This window comes from Equus przewalskii, chromosome 2 (genome assembly GCF_037783145.1).
Source record: "Equus przewalskii isolate Varuska chromosome 2, EquPr2, whole genome shotgun sequence".
Lineage (NCBI taxonomy): Eukaryota > Metazoa > Chordata > Mammalia > Perissodactyla > Equidae > Equus > Equus przewalskii.
In genome coordinates, this window is record NC_091832.1 from 10,213,593 (window position 1) to 10,235,121 (window position 21,529).

The window sequence follows — 21,529 nt, forward strand, 5'->3', positions numbered from 1 at the left end:
CTGAGTATTTCATTAAAGGATGGCAGAATTTGTAGAATTATGGATGAGAAAAAAAAGTCATGGCTTCTTGCATATCTTACAAATTGGAAAGAGACTCAGTCTCCAGTGAAAACAATTAGGATTGTGCTGTCCAACAGAAATATAATATGAGCCACAAATTAGAGCCAAAGATGTAATTTTAAATTTTCTACAGCTACATTAAACAGTTAAAAGAAGTGGATAGGGGCAGGCCCCGTGGCCGAGTGGTTAAGTTCGTGCACTCCACTGCAGGCGGCCCAGTGTTTTGTTGGTTTGAATCCTGGGCACGGACATGGCACTGCTCATCAAACCATGCTGAGGCAGTATCCCACATGCCACTAGAAGGACCCACAACGGAGAATATACAACTATGTACCGGGGGGCTTTGGGGAGAAAAAGGAAAAAAAATAAAATCTTTAAAAAAAAAAAAAGAAGTGGATAAAATTAATTTTAACAATAGTTTTATTTAAATCCATATATTCAAAGTATTATCCTTTTAACATGTAATTAATATAAAAGTTGTTAGTGAGATATATTCTATATTGTTTTTTGTAATGAGTGTTCAAAATTTTTTTGAACAAGCCTTCAAAATCCCCCAAATCTTGTATTTTACACTTAACAGTCCATTTCAGTTTGGACTAGTCACAACTATAGGCATAAGTGGCTAGGAGGTACCGCAGTGAATAATACAGATTTAGACAGTCTCTAACAGGTCTGATTTTAATGAGGCACATTAGGAAAAGAAGCTGATGGATAGAATGAAATTTGCTGAGGATCTTGATTTTAATGGATTTTAATAATCAATAGGGAATAAATATATTAGGACAAAAGTGGGAAATAGAGTAAGAGGTAAAAGTAGATGGAGTCAAAATAGCTGACTTAGAAAGTAATCTTAACTGCTATGTGCAAAGGGATGTGATGCCTTAGTCGTTTATTCATTGCAGTAGTTTATGTTATGATGGCAGATGGTAATGGTTTTCAGTCTAACTATAGCTAGCGTTGGTTGAATGCTCTGTCAGGCACTGTTTAAGCACTTTGAATGTATTGTATTAACGCATTTACTGTGTGACTTTAAGTAAGTAAGTCACCTACACCTTCTTGGGGCTCTGTTGTTTTCGTTTATAAAAAGTCTGAAACTGTACTAGATAACCTCTAAGCTTCTTCTTAATACTGAAAGTCTGTGTTTTTGGATACATTGATGAGGAAAATAAAGTTTCTATCATCAGGGAATTTATAATCGGAAGATGTAAGATGTACCCACTTAATTAAAATACGTGGAGACAGTAATTAGGCCCTTATGAGGACTACAAAATGCTATGAGAATCTAAAACATACTACTTGAATACAGATCTTCCTCAACTTATGATGGGTTTACATCTCAATAAACCCATCCTAAGCTGAAAATATCTTAAGTTGAAAATGTATTTAATATACCTAACCTACTAGACATCATAGCTTAGCCCTGCCTACCTTAAACTTGCTCAGAACACTTACGTTAGCCTACAGTGGGGCAAAATCATCTAAAACAAAGCCTGTTTTATAATAAAGTGTTGAATATCCCCTGTAATTTATTGAATACTGTACTGAAAGTGAAAAACAGAATGGTCCTATGAGTATGGAATGGTTGTAAGTGTACTTGTTTACTCTCATGATGGCGAGACTGACTGGGAGCTGTGGCTCCCTGCCACTGCCCTGCGTTAGGAGAGAGCATCTTACTGCATATCGCTAGCCTGGGAAAAGATCAAAATTCAAACTTCTAAGTATGTTTCTACTGAATGTGTATCGATTTCACACCATTGTAAAGTTCGAAAATCTTTATATCGAACCATCGTTAATTTGAGGACCTTCGGTGTAGTAAAGTCATAATAAATGTTTAAACTGGATTGAATTGAATAGAAATAGCTGGTGAATCAGGAGAAGGTTCTTGTAGGAGATGGCAGTTGATGTAAGCCTTGGGAAGTGGCAGAGTAAATGGAGAGGAGATGGAGTGGAGTAGTAAGGAGTAGAAATCCAGATAATGGAAGACTGTGAGACAGGAAAGTAATGTGTGTGTTCAGAGGACAATAAAAAATATACTTTGGTTGTATTATTAGGGAGTGTTGAGTGATATTGCTATGTGGGTAGGTTGGATTCAAATCTTAGAGAACCTTTAATATCCTATTAACGGTATGGCTGATGACTGACAATGAACATGGCAGGGACTGCAGAGACAGTGCTGTGTATTCTTTTAAAACCCCACATTTTATGTCTATACTTTCTATCTGTCATGAGGATAGTTAAGTGCAATTTCATATTTAAAAATATTTCATTGGGCTAGAAACTTATAATTCACTGGCTTTGAAACTTTGTCATATTGCTTTTCATGAGGGTGTGTGTGCGCTGCTGTTTAGGGTAGTACAGGTCAGATTTGTGCTTTTTCTTTTCTTTTCTTTATTTTTTTGTCCTCTAGTATAGTGCTTTATTTCTGCTGAGTTTAATCCTTTGTGATTAAATGATGCTGAATAGCTTTATGTCAGCATTCAGCATAAAGTGGGTGCCTAAGGCTGACTGTTTAAATCTATTAGTGTCTGTCCCGAGAGCCAGAATGTGGAGCTTTGAATACAGCACAAGTCACCAAACGGAAAATCATAGATTTCTCAGACAGGTGGAAGTTATAAAGGCATTTCATTTAACTCTGTAAACAGGGGAATCTCTCTCTCTCTTTTTATTTGTGCGTATTTTTATTAGCTTAGCAGACTAGCTTCTTTATGTAATGTTTTATGAGTGATTTTATTGGGATAGTTGAGGGCATACATAAAGCAGTTACATCATCTCTGTAATTTCTTTCAGGTAACTTGTCCAGGAGTGCTACTGAAAGACAAGGAGGACATCTATCTTAGCATCTGTGTGTTTGGCCAATACAAAAAGACACAATGTGTCCCAGCCACCTTTCCACTGGTCTTCAATGCCAGAATGGTGTTTGAAAAGGTGAGTTCAAATAGCAGATCACATATTAACAAGCAAAAAATCAAAGCAGTTCCAAATTTTGAGTAAAAGCCCAGAACACAAACTATTATTGCTGACTGCATACTTTGACTTAATTCAAAAGGAGCTTTGTAACTTAAATTTGGAAGCTTGAAAATAAATATGCGTTATATAATACAATGAATCAATTGCGTTTTTTAGTGATAGATCAGTTTATGTCTAAAATTGTGTTAGCAGGTTTTATGTAAAATATAGCACCTTGAATTCTAAAAAGCATTTTTCATAACAAAGAGAGAGGAGATATTAATAGGTGAGAATAGGTCATAGTTTACTTATGGCTGTCTTGTGGTACTTCTTTTGGTCTCTTTTCTTTTTTCCTCTAAAACTGCTGCTTTTGGTTAATTATTACCAATCATATTTCTCACTTTTTTTATTTCCTCCTTTTCTTTTCGTCTTCTCCCTCCCTCTCTCTCTCCCCCCGTCCTTCCATTCCTCCTTTTCTTCCTCCTTCCTTCTTCCTTTCCTCCACAAGTAGTTACCCAGTTCCTGCTCTGTTTTGTGTGCTGTTCTGGGCACTTGGTAAACAAGACGAGAATCCTCCCCTCTTGGAGCTTTCACTGTAATAGGAGAAACAGACAATAATCAAGTAAACAGAGAAATGATATAATTTAGATAGTGATAAGTGTCATGAAGGGAATAAACGGAGGGTAAGGGGACAGAAAGGGACTGAGGGATTAGGAGGATTGTCTGTTTTAAAGGATGGTCAGAAATGCAATAACATCTAAACTGAGCCTGAATTATGAGACAGTATCAGTTATTTGAAGGTCTGGGAGAAAAGCATACTGAGCAGAGGAATGGCAAATAGAAAGGCTTCTTGTTGGGAATAAGCTTGATGAGTTGGAGGAACACCAAGAAGGCCAGTAAGACCATGGTAACAAACAAAGGGAAGAGTGCTAGCAGACGAAGTTGGAGAGGGAGGCAGAGCCGGCTGTAGCGTTTGTTTGTTTGTAAAATCTTCCATAGTGATCGTGGGAAGCAGAGAGGAAGTGACAGTTCTCAGTAATGTCAAAAGTTTCTTGGTTGGGAAAGGAATATTTTGGGAACGAGAGTAAAGAAACAAAGACTGTTTTATATGTATCTTTCTTTCACTTCCCCTTCTTCCTGCTTGCCTCTCTGTTCTCTCGCTGTAGGTGTTCCCTGAAGCAGTAGACCCTGGAGATGTGGTTGCACAGCTTGAATGTGAGTTTCTAATTTTTATTTCCCAATTCTAAGACATTTTAGAATTATACTTTTTAATCTTAGGCTTAGATAAAAGTTTAAAAGGGTCTAATAATAGAATTTTTAAAATCCAGACCTGAGACTTTTTTTTGCACTTTTTAGAATTTCGAAGTATACCTGGAAATAATAAAAAATACATGTGCTGCAGAGATGCTGGAAAATTTTCCTTTTTCTGTGTTTGGTCTATGGAAAACAAAAGATTTATCTGAACTTTTTACTGATTAAGATGATACAGAGTATTTATGATGTAAGGATAGAGATTCTTATTAGGTGGGACTTTGCTCCACAAACAAAAATATGTCTTTAGGGGTTGGCCCAGTGGTGTAGTGGTTAGGTCCGTGTGTTCTGCTTTGGTGGTCCAGGATTTGTGGGTTCGGATCCTGGGTGTGGACCTATATATACACCACTCTTTCAGCCGTGTTGTGGTGGCATCCCTCATGCAAAAAATGGAGGAAGGTTGGCATGGATGTCAGCTCAGCAACAGTCTTCCTCAAGCAAAAAGGGGAAGATTGGCAACAGACATTAGCTCAGGGCCAATCTTCCTCACACACACGCAAAAAAGTCTTTAACCTTAGTGTATTGAAAATCAAGAGCGTAAATAATAGATGATTGAAGTAATGGTAACTTAAAATATGTATGCTTTTGCATTTTGCATTACATTCAATATGTTAATTATTTGACATACTTATTTGAAATATTTAATATTTAAAAATAAAATATTTGAAATATTTTAAAATTATTTGAAAGAGATTTTCAAGGTTCTGGATAACAACAAATTCTTGAAAGTATTAGGAATCAACTATCAAAAGGGACGACTGTTTGTGAGAGCAGCAATGCAAAGGAATACATTTGGGAGTAAGTTATGCAAGCTTTGGTTCTGAAAGGAAGAGCTCTGTTATTTATCCTTGTTAATAGAAAGGGATCCAGGATCACCATATTGGTCTAATATATAACTGTGGCTCAGAAGGCCAGCAACATTGGGCATCATCAGTGTCAGCCATTTCCTCTACGCCTTCCCCTCCGCACCCTGTTGGGACACTAGCAGTGTAGAAACACGGCACCTGGCACCATGCTGGAATCTGGGCACACAGGAGGAATAGGGCTGCTCGTTGTCTTACGCTGAGGGAGCTTCCAGTTTAGTGTGTCTTCTCCAGAGAACTCTTTATGGCCAGTGTCAGTATCTTATTTATTTTTTATGACCTTTCTGGCACTTGGTATTCTGTCTTCCGCTATGGCAGCCTAGCTAGGTGGCAATTTGGTGCTAGTGAGTGTATGACTTTAATATTTCCTCAACATTTTGTTCAGTGTGTGGGGAATTGTGTAGCTTAGCAAATATGAAGATAATTATTTCTCTCATCATTCTGAAATTCTCCTGTTCAAAAAACACAATTTTGTTTTATTTGATTTGAAATTTGAGGGCATAAGAAGAGTACTTAATGGTTATTGTTATTTAGAAACTTTCTTGTCTTGATGTCCCTGATTCCGTTTTTCTCTTCGGTCTCTTCCCACACCACTGACATTCCCGTTTTTGGTATCCTTTTCAAATTCGTCTTTCTCTGCCCTGTCTTTAAATATTGGCATTTCACTGGCTTCACCTCTCTGATCTCTTTTCCCTTCTTTCCTTATATGATACTCTGCAAAGACTTGGCTTCATGTCTTACCTATCTCCGGGTGATGTCCACAGCAGTCTTCATCCCTGCCCTCTCTTGTGAGCTTTGGGCCCCTTCTACTTTTACTTTGTTTTCCCCCTCTCAGTTTTGCAATCTTTTTCTGTCCCCTAACCTTATTAATATGAAAAGTTAAAAACATTCTAAAAATAGAGAGGATGGAATGATGAAGTCCCATATGCCTATTACCCAGCTTCAGCAATTTTCCACATATTACCATTACATGTTCACCCTGCCACTTAAAAAATTGTTGGAATATTTAAAAGCAAGTTCTGTACATACATCATTTCACCACAAATACTCTGGCATGACCTCTAACTGATAAAGACTTTTTAAAAAAAAAAGTATATAGAGAACCACCTTGCTGGTATCACATCTAACAAAATTAATAATAATTCCTTAATAACATCAAATACACAATCATTATGCAGATTTCCCCACTTGTCACCAAAATATTTTTTTTACAGTTAGTTTGCTAAGTCAGGATCCAATCAAGGTGTGAGTCACATGTTGTACACGACTAGTTAGCTCTTAAGTTTCTTTTTTCTGTAATAGTGTCTGTCACTTTTGTTTTTTTAATGCTGTGCATGTTAGACAAACCAGGTCCTTTAGAGTGTCCTACGGTTTGGATTGGCTGATTGCTTCTTTAAAGTGTTGTTTATCTTGTTTACCGCTTATATTATGTAAAATGCTAATTAGACCTAGAAGTTTAATTAGATTCAGGCTTATTTTTTGGCAAGAATCCTTCACAGTTGGTGCTGTGTACTTATTATTGCATCATATCAAGTGGTATATAATGTCTGATTGTCATAAATTTAGTGATGTTAAGGTTGATTGTTTGGCTTCAGGCAGCATCAGCCTGATTCTTTCATTGTAAAGTTTCTCGTCAGCCTTTCATTTAATAGCTTTAGCATCCATTGAGGTCCATCTTTTCATTAAGGGTTACAAAATGTGATTTTTCTAATATTGTCATTCTTTCTGTATTTATTAGCTGGAACTCTTTTATAAAAGAAAGTTTCCTTATCAGCAGTTTGCTTACCCTGCAATACAGTTCTCATAGGAAAGGCAAGGTCATTCTTCTCTCTTTCTCTTACTTTAACAGCTTTAGTGAGGTATACTTTACGTATCACAAAGTTCACCCATGGTAACTGCTATTAAATGATTTCTAGAAAATTTATACAGTTGTGAACCTATGCCCACTTCCAGTTCCCAGCAACCACTGATCTATTTTCTGTCTCTCTATATAAATGGATTGATATAATATGTAGTCTTTTGGCCTCTTTCACTTAGAATAATATTTTTGAGGTTTATCCGTGTTGCTCTATGTATTAGTAGTTAATTCCTTTTTATTGATGAATATTCCATTTTATGGAACTTTTTTCCCCTTCCAAAAACTGCAAAAAATTGCTGAAAGAAATTAAAAATCATCTAAAAAAAAAGGAACAACATGGCGTGTTCTAGATCGGAGATTTGATAGTTTATGAAGGCAGTGCTCCCCAAATTTATCTCTAGATTTAATGTTCCTTCTATCAACACTATTCTTCTTCAACACTCTTCCTATCAAATCCTAGCCAGCTTTTATGTAGAAATCAACAAACTGACTCTAAAATTTATATGGAATGCAAGAACCTAGAGATAGTCAAAAAACAAAGTTGAAAGACTGAACTCGATTTTAAAACTTACTCTAAAGCTACAGTAATCAAGACTGGTATTGACATAAGGATAGCCATTTGGATGAATGGAATAGACTAGAGAGTCCAGAAGTAACCCTTCACATTTTTAGTCCATTAGTTTTCAATAAAGATGCAAAGCCAATTCAATAGGGGAAAGGGTAGTCTTTTCAGCAGGTGATGCTGGGACAACTGGATCTACCAAAAAATCTACCAAAAAAAAAAAAAAGAATAGAAGGAAAGAAAGAACTAGACCTTTACCTGTCAGCATGCACAAAAATTAACTCAAAATGAACCATAGGCGTAAATGTAAGGGATAAAACTATAAAATTTCTAGAAGAAAAGTTATGAGAAAGTTTTTGTGACCTTGGGTTAAAAAAGATTTCATAGATATGACACCAAAAATGTGATCCATAAGAGAAAAATTGGGCTTAATAACTTTTGTTCTTCAGAGGAAAGCATTAAGAGAATGAAAAGACAAGCCACAGAGTAGGAGAAATTATTCACAAATCATTTATATGATAAAGGACTTATATTTAGAATATTTTTAAAAAAGAAAAAACCTTACAACTCATGAAGACAATGCAATTCAAAAATGGGCAAAAGATTTGAATAAGCATTTTATAAGAAAAGATATATGAATAGCTAATAAGCACATGAAAAGATGCTCAACATCATTAGTCATTATTGAAATGCAAATTGAAAATACGGTGAGATTGGGGCCGGTCCCATGGCCAAGTGGTTAAGTTCAAGTGCTCTGCTTTGGCACCCCAGGGTTGCTGGTTCAGATCCTGGGCGTGGCCCTACACACCGCTCATCAGGCCATGCTGTGGTGGCATCCCACATAGGAGAATTAGAATGATTCACAACTAGGATATACAACTAAGTACTGGGGTTTTGGGGAGAAAAAAAAATACAGTGAGATTGTGCTACACACCCACCAAAATGCCTATATTCTAAAAGACTGAAAATATCAAGTCTTGGGGATGATGTAGAAAAACTGAAACCATCATACATTGCTAGTGGGAATGTAAAGTGGTACAATAATTTTGGAAAACAGGTTGACATTTTCCTTAAAAAGTTAAACATATATTTAGCATACAACCCACCCTATATCCATATATTCAGCAAAATTGTTCATAATACCCAAAAACTAGAAACAATCCAAATGTCCATCCAAATGTCTGTAAAAAATAAATAATTTATCTGGAGATATATTTTGGCAGAACTACCTTCATAAACTATCAAATCTTTGACCTATGAACATGTGTCATTCCATTTTTTTCTTTTTTCGGTTATCTTTAATTTCTTTGAGCAAAGTTTTGGAGTTTTCATTATATAGGTCAATGTATTTCTTTTGTTAAATTTAATCCCAAGTATTTTATTCTTTTTGATACTATTATGAATAGAATTTTCTTACTTTTTTAAGTTCATTTTTGCTATTCTATAGAAATAAAATTGTTTTTATATATTTATGTTGAACCCTGAACCTGTTTGTATAGGATTGATATTATGTCATCTTTAAATATTTGTTAGAATTCACCAGTGAAGGCATCTGGACTTTTTGTGTTTGTGCGGGAAGGTTTTAAATTACTATATCAAATTCTTATTATATATCTGTTTCTTCCTAAGTTAACTCTTGTGTATGTATTTTTCTAGGAACTTGTCCATTTCATCTAAGATGTCTACTTTGTTTGTTTAAAGTTGTTCATACTTTTCCCTCATGATCCTTGTGATTTTTACAGGATTAGTAGTGATGTCCCTTCTTTCATTACTGACTTTGATAATTTGTGTTTTCCCTCTCTTTTTCTTGGATGGTTTAGCCAAAAAGTTTATCAATTTTGTTGATATTTTTGAAGAACCAGTTTTTTATTTCAGTGATTTTTCTGTTATTTTTCTCTTTTCCATTTCATTGATTTTCATTTTGATCTTTATTATTCCTTTCTTCTAGCTACTTATGCATGATTTACTCTTCCTTTTATAACTGCTTGAGATGGAAACTTAGATGATTAATTTTAGATATTTCTGTTTTTCTAATCTAAGCATTTAAAGCTATAAATTTCTCTCTACACATTTTTGCTGTATTTTGCTGTATTTCTTGAATTTTGATGTTTATTTTTTGTTTCCATTAATTTCAAGGTATTGTCTAACATTTTTGTGTGATTTCTTCCTTGCTCTTTGGGTTCTTTTGATATATGTTCTTTAGTTTCCAAATATTTTGGGACTTCTTATATTTTTTTCTTAATGTTGGTTCCTAATTTAACTCTGTTGTGGTGAGAGAATATACTTTATAAGATTTCAATCCTTTTAAATTTATTGAGACTTATTTATGGCCTATCCTAAGGCTTATCCTTGAGAATATTCCAAGTGCACTTGGAAAGAATGGTGTGTTATGCTGTTGTTGGTTGACTTATTCTGTATCAGTCTATTTCAGTCATTTAGGTCAACTTGGTTGATAATGTCCGAGTCTTCTTACTCCTTGCTGATTTTATTTCTGGCGGGGAGAGAAGGTCTGTTTGTTTTATCAGTTACAGAAAGAAGGGCATTTGAATGTCCAGCTATAATTATTGAATTTTCTGTTTTTCCTTACATTTATATCAGTTTTTGCTTCATGTAATGTGCTGTTTGTTGATTTATTGCTCCTCAGTTCCAAATTCAGTCTTCTGGTCTGCTCTGTGGTAATTGATCTGGGCCCTTTAAATATTTCTTTTCTTTCCGGCTGGCACTGAAGCTCTGCGCAGGAGAGGGCCCTGGAGTAACACGGCAGAGGGAAAGGGTTTTGCTTCCAGGTGCTTTTGCTGCTGTGCTTGCTTGGCAGCCTCCTGCATTGCACCTGCCTTTTCCAGCACCAGACTTCTGCCGCCCTTACAGCTGCTCTGGTGCCCAGGTACTGCAGTACGTGGTGGCCAATAGCAGCTTCCTTTAGCCGTCCCCCTTCAGGTGCTTTTGCGGTAAAGTGCCTCTGGTGAAACACCTCCCTGTGCATAGCTTTCCTGGCACCCTAGAGGGATGATTTCTGACAAATTACCTAGGCACGTTTCCAGTAAGTTCTACCGGCATGGCACTAGAGCAACTTTTCTCTCTTTCAGTGAGCCAAGGCTGTACCCTCTCTGACAAGTTCTGGATCTCAGCACTGAGGAGGAGAGCTTCGGAGAGCTCTTCCTCAGGTGCACTGTCTGAGCCCTGGAGTAATAGCTGCTCCTTCTGTCTGCTGTGCCTGTATTTTTAAGTTCTCTTTACATCTTCCTGGACAATGCTGCATTACTTTAACTCCCATTATAGTCTATAGTTCTTTATATTAAACTTTCCCTGTGTGGGTTCTCTCTCCTAATTGGACCCAGATTGACATATTTATTTTGAGGCTCTATTTTAATTGTTTGTACATTTATAGTTGTTTTATCTTCCTGGATCTTAACCTCATTTCTGGTAGTAAAATTCACAGTAGCAAAATTGTGGAAGTTTCAGGCCTCACACCTTCCTACCATGTTTTTAAGAATAAGAGGTCTGTGTTTCATAATTTTCATCAAGTCTTGATTCATTCTAATCACAGTTGGGTGGGTGAGGTCATATGCTCTTGGCTCAGCTCACACATGTTCTGCCTTTAGGTCAGGTAGTGCGTGGGTCAGCTTTTGAACCTCGCAGATCTGTAATGGGAGGGCAGGGGAGGGGCAGGCTGTGGAGACAGCTCACAGATGTCCCTGCGGTGAGCCTCCATAGCACCGAGACTTTGAATTTAAACAGGGTGATGGTGGAAATGGTAGAAACAGCTCCTTGAGATAGAATATAAAATTGAGTCCAAAGAAGTAAAGCCGGCTTTATGTCAATGGAAAAAAAGAGAAGCATTTCAAGTAAGGAAACACTGAACCAATGTACACTCTTCCAGAATTTTCACTGACCTATTCTACTATGGCATTGTAAGTCACATATACCATTTCCCATTGTGTAACATACGAAACGATTTCGTGCTTGTCTGTCTAAAATCTAAAATTCATTCATCAAGAATATGTTATCTAAATAGCAAATTGAGCATGGTCCAAATGCTCAAGGAAATCTGAGGACCCCTTAAGTGGACAGTCTGATGAATGGTCAGATCCTTGAGTAACCTCAGACGAGGTACCTGGAACAGTCCTTGGTACACAGTAAGCACTTAAAATGTCCCTTGTTTATTATTATTGATGGTGTGTTATTATTATTACTATTATTAGTGGGGAACTTACCAGTTCCATTTCATATCATATCTGCACCTCTGAAGGAAACTCTAGAGGCCCAGAATCACCTAAGGTTCTGGGGAAATATATATATATGACATATGAAATGATATCGAATGCCAATGATATTTAAAGCTATAATAGGGCAATTTTAAATTCATAGAAAAGGCATTCTCTTTAGGGGAACAGTTTTAATCCTGGAATCGACCAGAATAAAATTAGTTATGGCTAAACTATACCCTGGGAGCGATTTTTAGGCAAGAAAGAGAATGAAGTTTTCTACTTCATAGATTTCTCTATTGAAACTGTAGATTTCCATCCTTTCTCCATGAAGGTTGACAGATTCTCTTCTGCAGTCTCTCTCCCTCTCTCTACCCCTCCTTCCTTCCCCTCTTTCTCACAGTATACTTCCACAAATATACTGAGAAGCTCTTCTATAGATACGCGTATTGCTTGCTCCCTCACTTTTTTCCACTTACTGCTCAGATTTATCATCAAAATAAGAGAACTTTCCTCACCATGTATCTAAAATAGCACACCTTTTTGGTCAATATCTCAATCTCTATCCCATTTTCCTTAGAGTTCTAAAGTTCTACGATGGGATATTTTGAGAGTAAAAGAGTATGCTTTTAATATTTCCACCAAGACAACAGGTGTAAAAAGGGTCCTGCTCAGAGCAAATAGGAAAAAATGATACTCCTGTTTTTCTTCTTAGCACTAATATATTGCTTACTTTTTATTTTCTCTCTCATTAAACTGTGTTTCATAAAAGCAGAGACTTCCCTGTGTGTTCACTGCTGTGTCTCTCGTGCATCTGGCACTACCTGCACACACTAGGTTTTTGACATCCAGGGGGTTAAAATATCATGAACACCTCATATAGCTGCCTCTTGTTATGACTTTTATGATTGCTGGAACTGTCCTATTTAGAGATACCTACTTCTAGCGTTATAATCCTTTGATTAGGAAGTTTATTTTGTATTTGAAAATTTATAGTATAATAGCTGCTCTGGCTTCATTCCCTTCCACATTTGGAGAAAGAGAAGACGTGACTTTATGTTGCGGTAGATTACTAGGTGTCCCTATTGCTTTCTCTTGCCTGTAGGGAAAAGTAGCGTTTTCATTAGATCCCCTGCTTCCCAGCTTCTGGGACTTAGTGCCTCCCTGGTGTCTGAGGTATTTAAAAAGCTCTTAGGAGGAGCTTTGAAGGCTGAGTGTACGTCCTCCCAAGTCTGAGACTCTGTGACTGAGAGTCCCCCGCCTCCATCCTCAGGACAGCTCCCAGGACTCGGGGTGTGTTTTACGTCCACAATGGCAAAGGCGTTCTGACCAGCTCACTTTGTCGTTCGGGCAGGTAAACGGGCGTTTAGAGGAAATTATGAACGGAAATATGGAAATTACCAGCTGTTCTAGCTGGTGCAGAGGGTTGACAGCACTCTGGCAGTCTCCCTTAGGGTACTCACTGTGGCTTTTGATTTGCTGTATGTCACCAGGATTCTGGAGTACTGTAGTGCTTATGCTTTGTAACTCACAGTAAAAGTACATGTGAAAAGGAGAATTTTTACAGAAGAAGGAGGAAAATCGTCATTATTTAGTTATACGCTAAAGGGCAGGTGTAAAAGGAGGCTAATAATACCGTAGGTTCCGGCAGGTGGAATTTACATTAACTCACTACTTGGTTTCTAGCAGCATTTGTTCTTTATAAAGCTTTTTCTTTAATAATTTAAGGTCTTTCTTCCTGAAGTATTTTTGTCAAAATGTATTTTTTAAATGTAAAGGAATAGAAGATTGTTCACAGAAACTAGGAAATAGTGTTTTTCAGTAGAAGTTAATTTTGTTATTCTGTGATACTTGCTCTCAGACCAGATATATACATACAGACAGACACACACACACACACATATCTATGCATATATGTAAATATTAATGTCTTACATTTTTAAATGTGGTTTTTGCTTATGTCAAAATTACATTATTTTTAATTGGTTATAGAATTATGTTCTTTTCTTCTTATCAGAGTTATATGTAGTCTACAAAGTTTACTCCAAAGACCGCCATCCTGTGGCATCCCTCTCCTCCATCATTTCTCACTCCCCTAGGGACTGCTTTTTCTTTCTCTTAAATTGTTTTTTTTTTCCATATCTTTAACATGCTTATATTGCACTTGAAACATTTTCATTTTTCAATTTTAGACAGTATGTCTTCTTTCCCCTGTGGAAAATGAAGATTCAAATACTTTTTGTACATTCTCTGCTTGCCCTTAAAACATATATATGCCCATTTTCTGACTTTCTCTCCCCAATACAATTCTATCACAATTGTGGTTTATATTGTTATGACTATGTAAGAGGTATTTATAGCTGAACCGTGTCGTATACATACTATGTTACTTTTCCTACAAGACTTTTTGTTTTCACTTGAATTAATAATTATTTTCTCTCCTTTGCTTAGTTTTATAGTTTATTTTAGATTTTTAATCATTTTCTCAAAGTTTAATGTTCTTTCACTTGTAAGTCATTTTTGTTTGTTTTTTCTGCCTAGATGCCTAAGATATTTTTTATTTATCTTTAAAGTTTGGTAATTTTACTAGAATATGTCCTGAAGTTGTTTTTTATAGCTTGGTATTTGTAGGTACAATGTGTTCTCTTTCATTTGTAGTTTCTAATCTTTTTTCCTTTTGGCGGAGTTTCCATTTAGTATTTATTTTCTTCCTTTGCCCTAGTTTTCTTCAACAGGGACTACTATCGTGGTAAGCAGGGTCTTTTCGCCTGTTTAATATTTGTTATTTTCTCCCATATTTTAAAATCTTTTTTCATTTTTTATTGATTAAAAAATCCATTTTTCGTTCTATTTCTTTTAAGGTATTATCTGTTATGTTTATTTGCTTTTCTGTTTATTTTATTTTAGTCTTCATTTCTAAAATGACTTCCTCTTCTATTTCTGCTTCTTTCCTGAGTTATACCATCTCACTTCCGTGTTTTTCTAATTTTGATTTATGTAGTTCTTCAGTATCTTGTATTACTTTCTTCATTTTCTAATAGTAAACTTTAGTTTTGATTTATTTTGTGAATGTATCTTTTTGGCTGTTTTTATTGTACGAATTTTTTTCTTTTGCTCATTATTAATTTTTTAAATAAGAACTTGATATATATTTGGCCTTGATGCTTTTCTTTGCTCATTCGTAATTGAATTTAGTTTTTTCCTGAACTTTCAGAAGGAAGTGTGATTCAGGATAACTTTAGCTTCGCTGACCTCCTTTATGTAGTGTTCAAAGTATGATGGCTTGCTTTCTGGCATTTTTCTGCCTCTGTTCTGTTCAACTTTTGTTAGTCCTTTTTTTCCCCTGGGTTTTCTTTTCCTTCTATTTTTTTAATCCTGTTTAATTTGTATTCTATTGTGTACAGTAGTTTCTCCTACTGAAGTTTCTTTGGCTCTATCCTGATTGGGAACCCGGGGGGTCAGTGTCTGTGGTAGAGATCACTCTACCTTTCTCGAACCTTACTGTATATCTTTTGAACTCCCCTGTTACTGGAATGGGCAAGCTCCCTCCCATTCGCAGCTGCTTTTTTCAAATTGCCTCACTGTGCTTCCCAGCGAGCACCTGTTGGCTCTTTTGGGGTTCTCTTCCCAGTTCTTTTAGATACCTCCTTACTTCCTTCTGCTTCCTCCTGCATTAGATGCTGATACCTTGCAGGTTTTTGTGGCTGTTAGTGGTTTGTCACCATCTGCTTTATTTTGGGGGTTTGTGGGGATATCTTGTCACTTTAATTTGTCATGGATGTTGTCCACTGTAGGTTTTGAGTTTGCTTTGTAATTGCTGTGTCTGTTTTTATGGGAGAATTTGGGGAGACTTGAAAACTCTGCTGCCTCTGCTTTTGTTTTTCTGTTTCGTGTTTTTGCTTCTGTCCTTCATTTTAAAGGATATCGTCTAATTGTTGGCCATCTGTTCATATTTAATGGTAGAAACTAAAATGCTTTTGGAAGTTATGTGGCACAGGTGCCTGGCACTACTGATTACTAAGTTTGTTGGGGGTTGCTCCTGGATGGAGATTGTCAATCGTAGGGTGATTTCTCTGAGGCATTTTATTGGAAAACTTATTATGTCACTATCTTTTTATGTCTCTTTGCTTCAGCGGGTCATGTTCAGTGGAAAAATCATTCATATCTTTCTCCCAGAGGCTGTAAGCTAGGCTACCGCTGTTTTTAGAGGTTTATGGAGAAAGGAGTGGTAGTAAAGTCTCTTAATCTGTTTTCATACACTGCTCCTGCTGTCACCTGTACCTGCTGTTTCCATTCCAGTGAGGATGACAACTCCTGCTTCTCTTCCTCCTCCTCCTGACACCAGGTTATTTCCGGTTCATCCTTATCACTACGATGTTGTCTTTTAGGTGCCCTATCCACAGCGTGGAGAATTTATGAAGGCCCCCCCGCTTCTTAATAGACCCTGCAGTCATATTTTGCTTCTAGGTCTGTGAGACTGTCAAAATCTCAGCTAAGTTTCAGTCTTTCATTTGCCTTTTCTGAAATTAGCAGATGCCCTTAGGGAGAAAGCAGCTCCAATGTCTGGCTCATCTCCCTAGCTTTCCCTTCTTCTCCCAGATCTTGGCCCTGTAATGCTTCACTGCCTTATTAGCTTCTCTGTGCCTTTAAGCAGATTTTAAAAAATAGTTTGACCAGATGTTATTAGTTCTCTTAGTGGGTTGATGGGTCTGCTTGTGTAAACTGCCATTATCCAAAGCAGAAATCTGTTCCCCATTAATATCTTTTCTGCTCTCATCCTGTCTCTCTGTACTCTCCCATCCTTCTCCTTTCCCAGATTATGTCTGTTTTATTGTTCTCAGTATCTATTATTGGGCTGATATTGCATAGTTAATTATTACATCTCTCTGTAATCTATATTCTTTTCATTTGATATATGCACAATCATATTTCTACATGTTTATTTTTCTAGATGAACTTAGAATCATTTTTCAAGGTCTATGATAAGTCTCTGAGTTTTCATTGTAATTAGATTTGGGGAGAATTGGCGTTTTTACATTATTCATTCTTCTCGTCCAGATCTGTGATGCATATAGATTTATTTAAACACGTTTTCTTTTAATCTATTGCTAAGGTTTTGGGGGTGGTGTATATTTGACGTATATTTCTTATTTGTATTTCTAACTACTATATGCTTTGTGGCTTTTGGGAATAAGGTCCTTCAATTTTCTTTTCTTTTTTTTTTTTTTGTGGTTGATATACAATAAAGTGACAAATAAAATATATTGATCATGTATCCAGTCATTTTACTGAACCTTCATATTGAGTCTAATGTCTTTTTGGTCTATTTCAAATATTTATTTGTGATTTGTCTGAATATTTAAAAAATACATTATTAATTTACATTGTAATCACAGTGTGTGGCCTATAATACTACTGCTTCTTGGAATTTATTGATTTTTTTCCCCTGAGTATCTATGATAGGGATCAAATATAAATATAACCTGGCTGCTTAAAAAAGGTGTGTTCTGGGGTCAGCCTGGTGGGATGGTGGTTAAGTTTGTGCACTCTTCTTCAGCGGCCCAGGGTTGGCAGATTTGGATCCCAGGTGCGGATCTAGCACCTGTTGTCAAGCCATGTTATGGTGGCATCCCACATAAAATAGAGAGGAAGATTGACACGAGGATGTTGGCTCAGTGACAAGCTTCCTCAAGCAAAAAGAGGAGGATTGGCAACAGATGTTAGCTTAGGGCCAATCTTCCTCACAAACAAAGCAGACAAGACAGTTGTGTTCTCTTTGTGTTGGTTATAGCCTTCAAAAGTTTCTATATCTTATTTTACATTATTTGTTTCATTATGTCAGATATCACATCAAGGCTGACATATAGGAGATTCTTAATAAATATCCATTCCTCAAAGCAAAGGAAATCATCAACCAAAACAAACTACAGAATGGGAGAAAATATTTGTAAACCATATATCTGATAAGGGGTTAATGTCCAAAATATATAAATAATTCATACAATTCAATAGCAATAAAACAAACAATCCACTTAAAAAATGGACAGGAGATATGAATAGACTTCTTTCCAAAGAAGACATACATATGGCCAACAGGTAACATGAAAAGGTGCTCAACATCACTAATCATCAGGGAAATGCAAATCAAAACCTTAATGAGATATCACCTCACACCTGTTAGAATGACTGTTATCAAAAAGAAGAAATAACAAGTGTTGGTGAAGATGTGGAGTAAAGGGAACCCTTGTGCACTGTTGGTGGGAATATAAATTGGTTCAGATATTATGGAAAACAGTATGGAGGTTTCTCAAAAAATTAAAAATAGAACTACCATATGATCCAGCAATTCCACTTCTGGGCATTTATCTGAAGAAAATGAAAACACTAACTTGAAAAGATATATGCACGCCCATGTTCATTGCAGCATTCTTTACAATAGCCAAGATATGGAAGCAGCCTAAGCCATTGATGGATGAATGAATAAAGAAAGTATAGTATATATATACAATGGAATATTATTCAGCCATAAAAAGAAGGAAATTTTGTCATTTGCGATCACATGGATGGACCTTGAGGGCATTATGCTAAGTGAAATAAGTCAGACAAATACTGTTTGATCTTCTGTATATGTGAAATCATAAACAAACAAACAAACAAACACAAAACCAAGCTCATGGATGCAGAGAACAGACTGATGGTTGCCAGAGGCAGAGGGGGTTGGAGTGGGTGAAATAAGTGGAAGGGGTTAAAAAGTACAAACTTCCAGCTATAAAACAAATAAGTCATGGGGATGTAATGTTCAGCATGGTGACTATAGTTAATAGTATTGTATTGTATATTTTAAAGTTGCTAAGAGAGTAAATCTTAAAAGTTTTCATCACCAGAAAAAAAAATTTTGTAATTGTGTATGGTAATGGATGTTATTGTGGTGATCATTTCACCAATCTTAAGTCCATATTACTAAGTGAAAGAAGCCAATCTCAAAAGGCTACATAACATATGGTTCCAAATATGACCTTCTGGAAAAGGCAAAACTATGGAGATAATAGAAAGATGAGTGGTTATAGGAGCGGAGGGGGAGGTGAAGGGGAGGAGAGAGATGAAGAGGCAGAGCACAGACACTTTCCAGGGCAGTGAAAATACTACGTATGATGTTATAGTGATGGATGCGTGTCATTATACATTTGTCCAAACCCACAGAATGTGCATCACCAAGAATGAACCCTAGGGTAAACTATATGTGACTTCGGGTGATCACGATATGTCAGTGTAGGTTCATCCTTGGTAAAAAAGCACCAGTCCTGTGAGTGATATTGATAATTGAGGAGGCTATGCCTATGTGGAGGCAGGGAAATCTCTGTACCTCCCTGTCAGTTTTGTTGTAAACCTAAAACTGCTCTAAAAAATAAAATCTTAAAAAACATTAGGAAAAAACACCCAAAGAAATTGAAGGGTTAATCCCTACTATAGATTAGTAAAACTGTAAGAGACGTATCAACCTAAAAATATGTATATACACAGTAAATGTGCTAAGATATAAGCATATGTAGTCTACCTAGTAATTGTTTGGCTTTTAGATACTTCTGTGCTAAACTAAAAAATTTTTATTTATTAATTTTATTTATTTAAGGAAATCTTTTTTAAACTTTCAGATGATACAGCCTTGTTTGAGTTGATCCAACTAGTTCCACCAGGTACTGTATTATATTTTGATAAGGTAATTGGTGTGTGAACCCATTTCAGTGAAATTCTTTTTAAAACTATCACTTTTTCCCCTTCTTTCCAAATTAAGAACAACATTGAGTTTCTAGTGTTGGTCCACTATGTGTAAAATATCAATAGACCAAAATTATATATTCAGAAAGATTGACATAAATAGCATTTGAACACATTGTTCTAAAGTTAAATAAATAGTAATAATTGAAATTGGAAAATAACATGATATTATCTAGCATATTTTATGACATTCATAAAAATTGACTTTTAAGTTTTTGTGATTTATCTCACTCTGTATGCCTCTGTTGATAAAGTAGTTAATTATCTTTGTTTTTATGTGTTGACTGTTATTGGGAGAGGAGGGGACTAAAACTTTACCTATTTAGTAAACCTATCACATCTCTGAGATAGAGCGAGTTAAAATATAGAGGATAGTTTTATTTCTGTTACTGATTTCTATGATTATAGAAGAAATCTATCTCAATCAAATAATTATTTTATGTGAAAAATGGAGAGCTATGTTTTATTCAAAACTAATAATCTGAAAAATTTTGAATATTAACGTACATCCCTAATTCAGGTAGCCACAAATTCTAGAAAATGCCTATGTATTTTTCAACATGTAACCTAATATCTTATAATGGCAGGTAGACAAGAATGGAAAATAGAAAAAATTTGTGGAGATGGTAATTAAGTTTTAGATGTGTAAATGTCATACCAACTTGATATGTTTACAAGGACATTTTTTTGCCCTAGGAACTCATAGGTACTCACTAAATCTACAAAAGGGAGAGGGAGAATTAGTAATCTGTACTGCATTTCTGAATAAGGAAATGTGTTAATCCATTTAACATAACCTTATTTTAGTTTTCCTTTCGTAGGAAAAAAACATGATCCTGAAGCACTTATTTCAGTAAGGCATCAGGCATTATATATATTGTAGTTGATGGTTTTGTTTCTAAATAGAATATTTTGTTATAATTTGAATCATAATATATCTTTCTTGTAGTGGGTGAAACACTGTCTACATATGAAGAAAATACACGAGATTTCATGTTCCCGGGTCCAAACCAAATTTCTGGACACCATGATTCAAACCGCCAGGTTACCATGAGGAGGATTTCTGGCCTTCGAGTAAGTGCTTTTTACTGTTTTCTGAATCAATTTGTGATATGGGATTATTGTCAAAAACCACCACATAGCCCTCAGATTTGAAATGTGAACTAATTCAAAGTTTAATTTGGTTCAAAGTATAATTGTTTTATGAAGTTATGATGTTATCTTATACATACTCAAATCTAAATGAAAATAATTTAACAAAACTCATGCATCTTTCATCCAAAATTAGCAAATGTTATTTGGCCTTGTATACTTCAGGTTTCTCTTCTCTTCTTCTCCCACCTCTCCCCCTCCTCACTGTGCCTATCTGTTTCTCTCTTCTCATCCCTTTATTTTTCTCTCAAAAGAATGATCAATAAACATTTGAAGAGGTGCTCAGTCTCATTAGCATGTAACGAAATCCAAATTAAAACAACCAGATGATTCCATAAATTTAATAAATCTGACAATATCAAAAGTTTGAAAAAATGGAAACTGTTACATGCCATGTAAATTGGAACATCACAGTTCAGAATTATCTAGTAAAGGCAAGGATTCTCATAGCCTGTTACTTTCTAAGTGTGTATCTTGGAGCTGTGTTCTCTCTGTATACTAAGAGCCCTCTTAGGAATGTTCATTTGTAGCATTGTTCATAATAGTGAAAAATGCAAATAATTGAAATGTCCATTAGTAGGAGTTTGGATAGATTAATTATTTATGTTCCTGTGATGGAAATATATATTCATACATCTAAAAGTGAAAGCTGCGTTGCGACGGCTGGCTCTCCTATCTTCCTCCAAATTCCTTCAACTTTCCGTGGATGATTTCAAAATATTTTTATCCCTGAAAATGTTTTCCACTTAGAGAAACTAAGAGAAGCCTCTGCTGTTGCAAAGAAGAGAAAAGCAAA

General features: G+C 35.8%; 1 protein-coding gene across 2 annotated transcripts in view; it reads left to right on the forward strand.

Moving 5' to 3' along the window:
- SPATA6 (spermatogenesis associated 6) overlaps positions 1–21,529 on the forward strand; it is a 121,386-nt gene that overhangs the window by 15,826 nt on the left and 84,031 nt on the right. For both annotated transcript variants that reach the window (XM_070592592.1, XM_070592583.1), the window contains exons 2-5: positions 2,848–2,985; positions 4,173–4,221; positions 19,458–19,499; positions 20,531–20,655. In XM_070592592.1, coding sequence (XP_070448693.1) covers positions 2,848–2,985; positions 4,173–4,221; positions 19,458–19,499; positions 20,531–20,655 — 354 coding nt within the window. The remainder of the gene's footprint in view (positions 1–2,847; positions 2,986–4,172; positions 4,222–19,457; positions 19,500–20,530; positions 20,656–21,529) is intronic.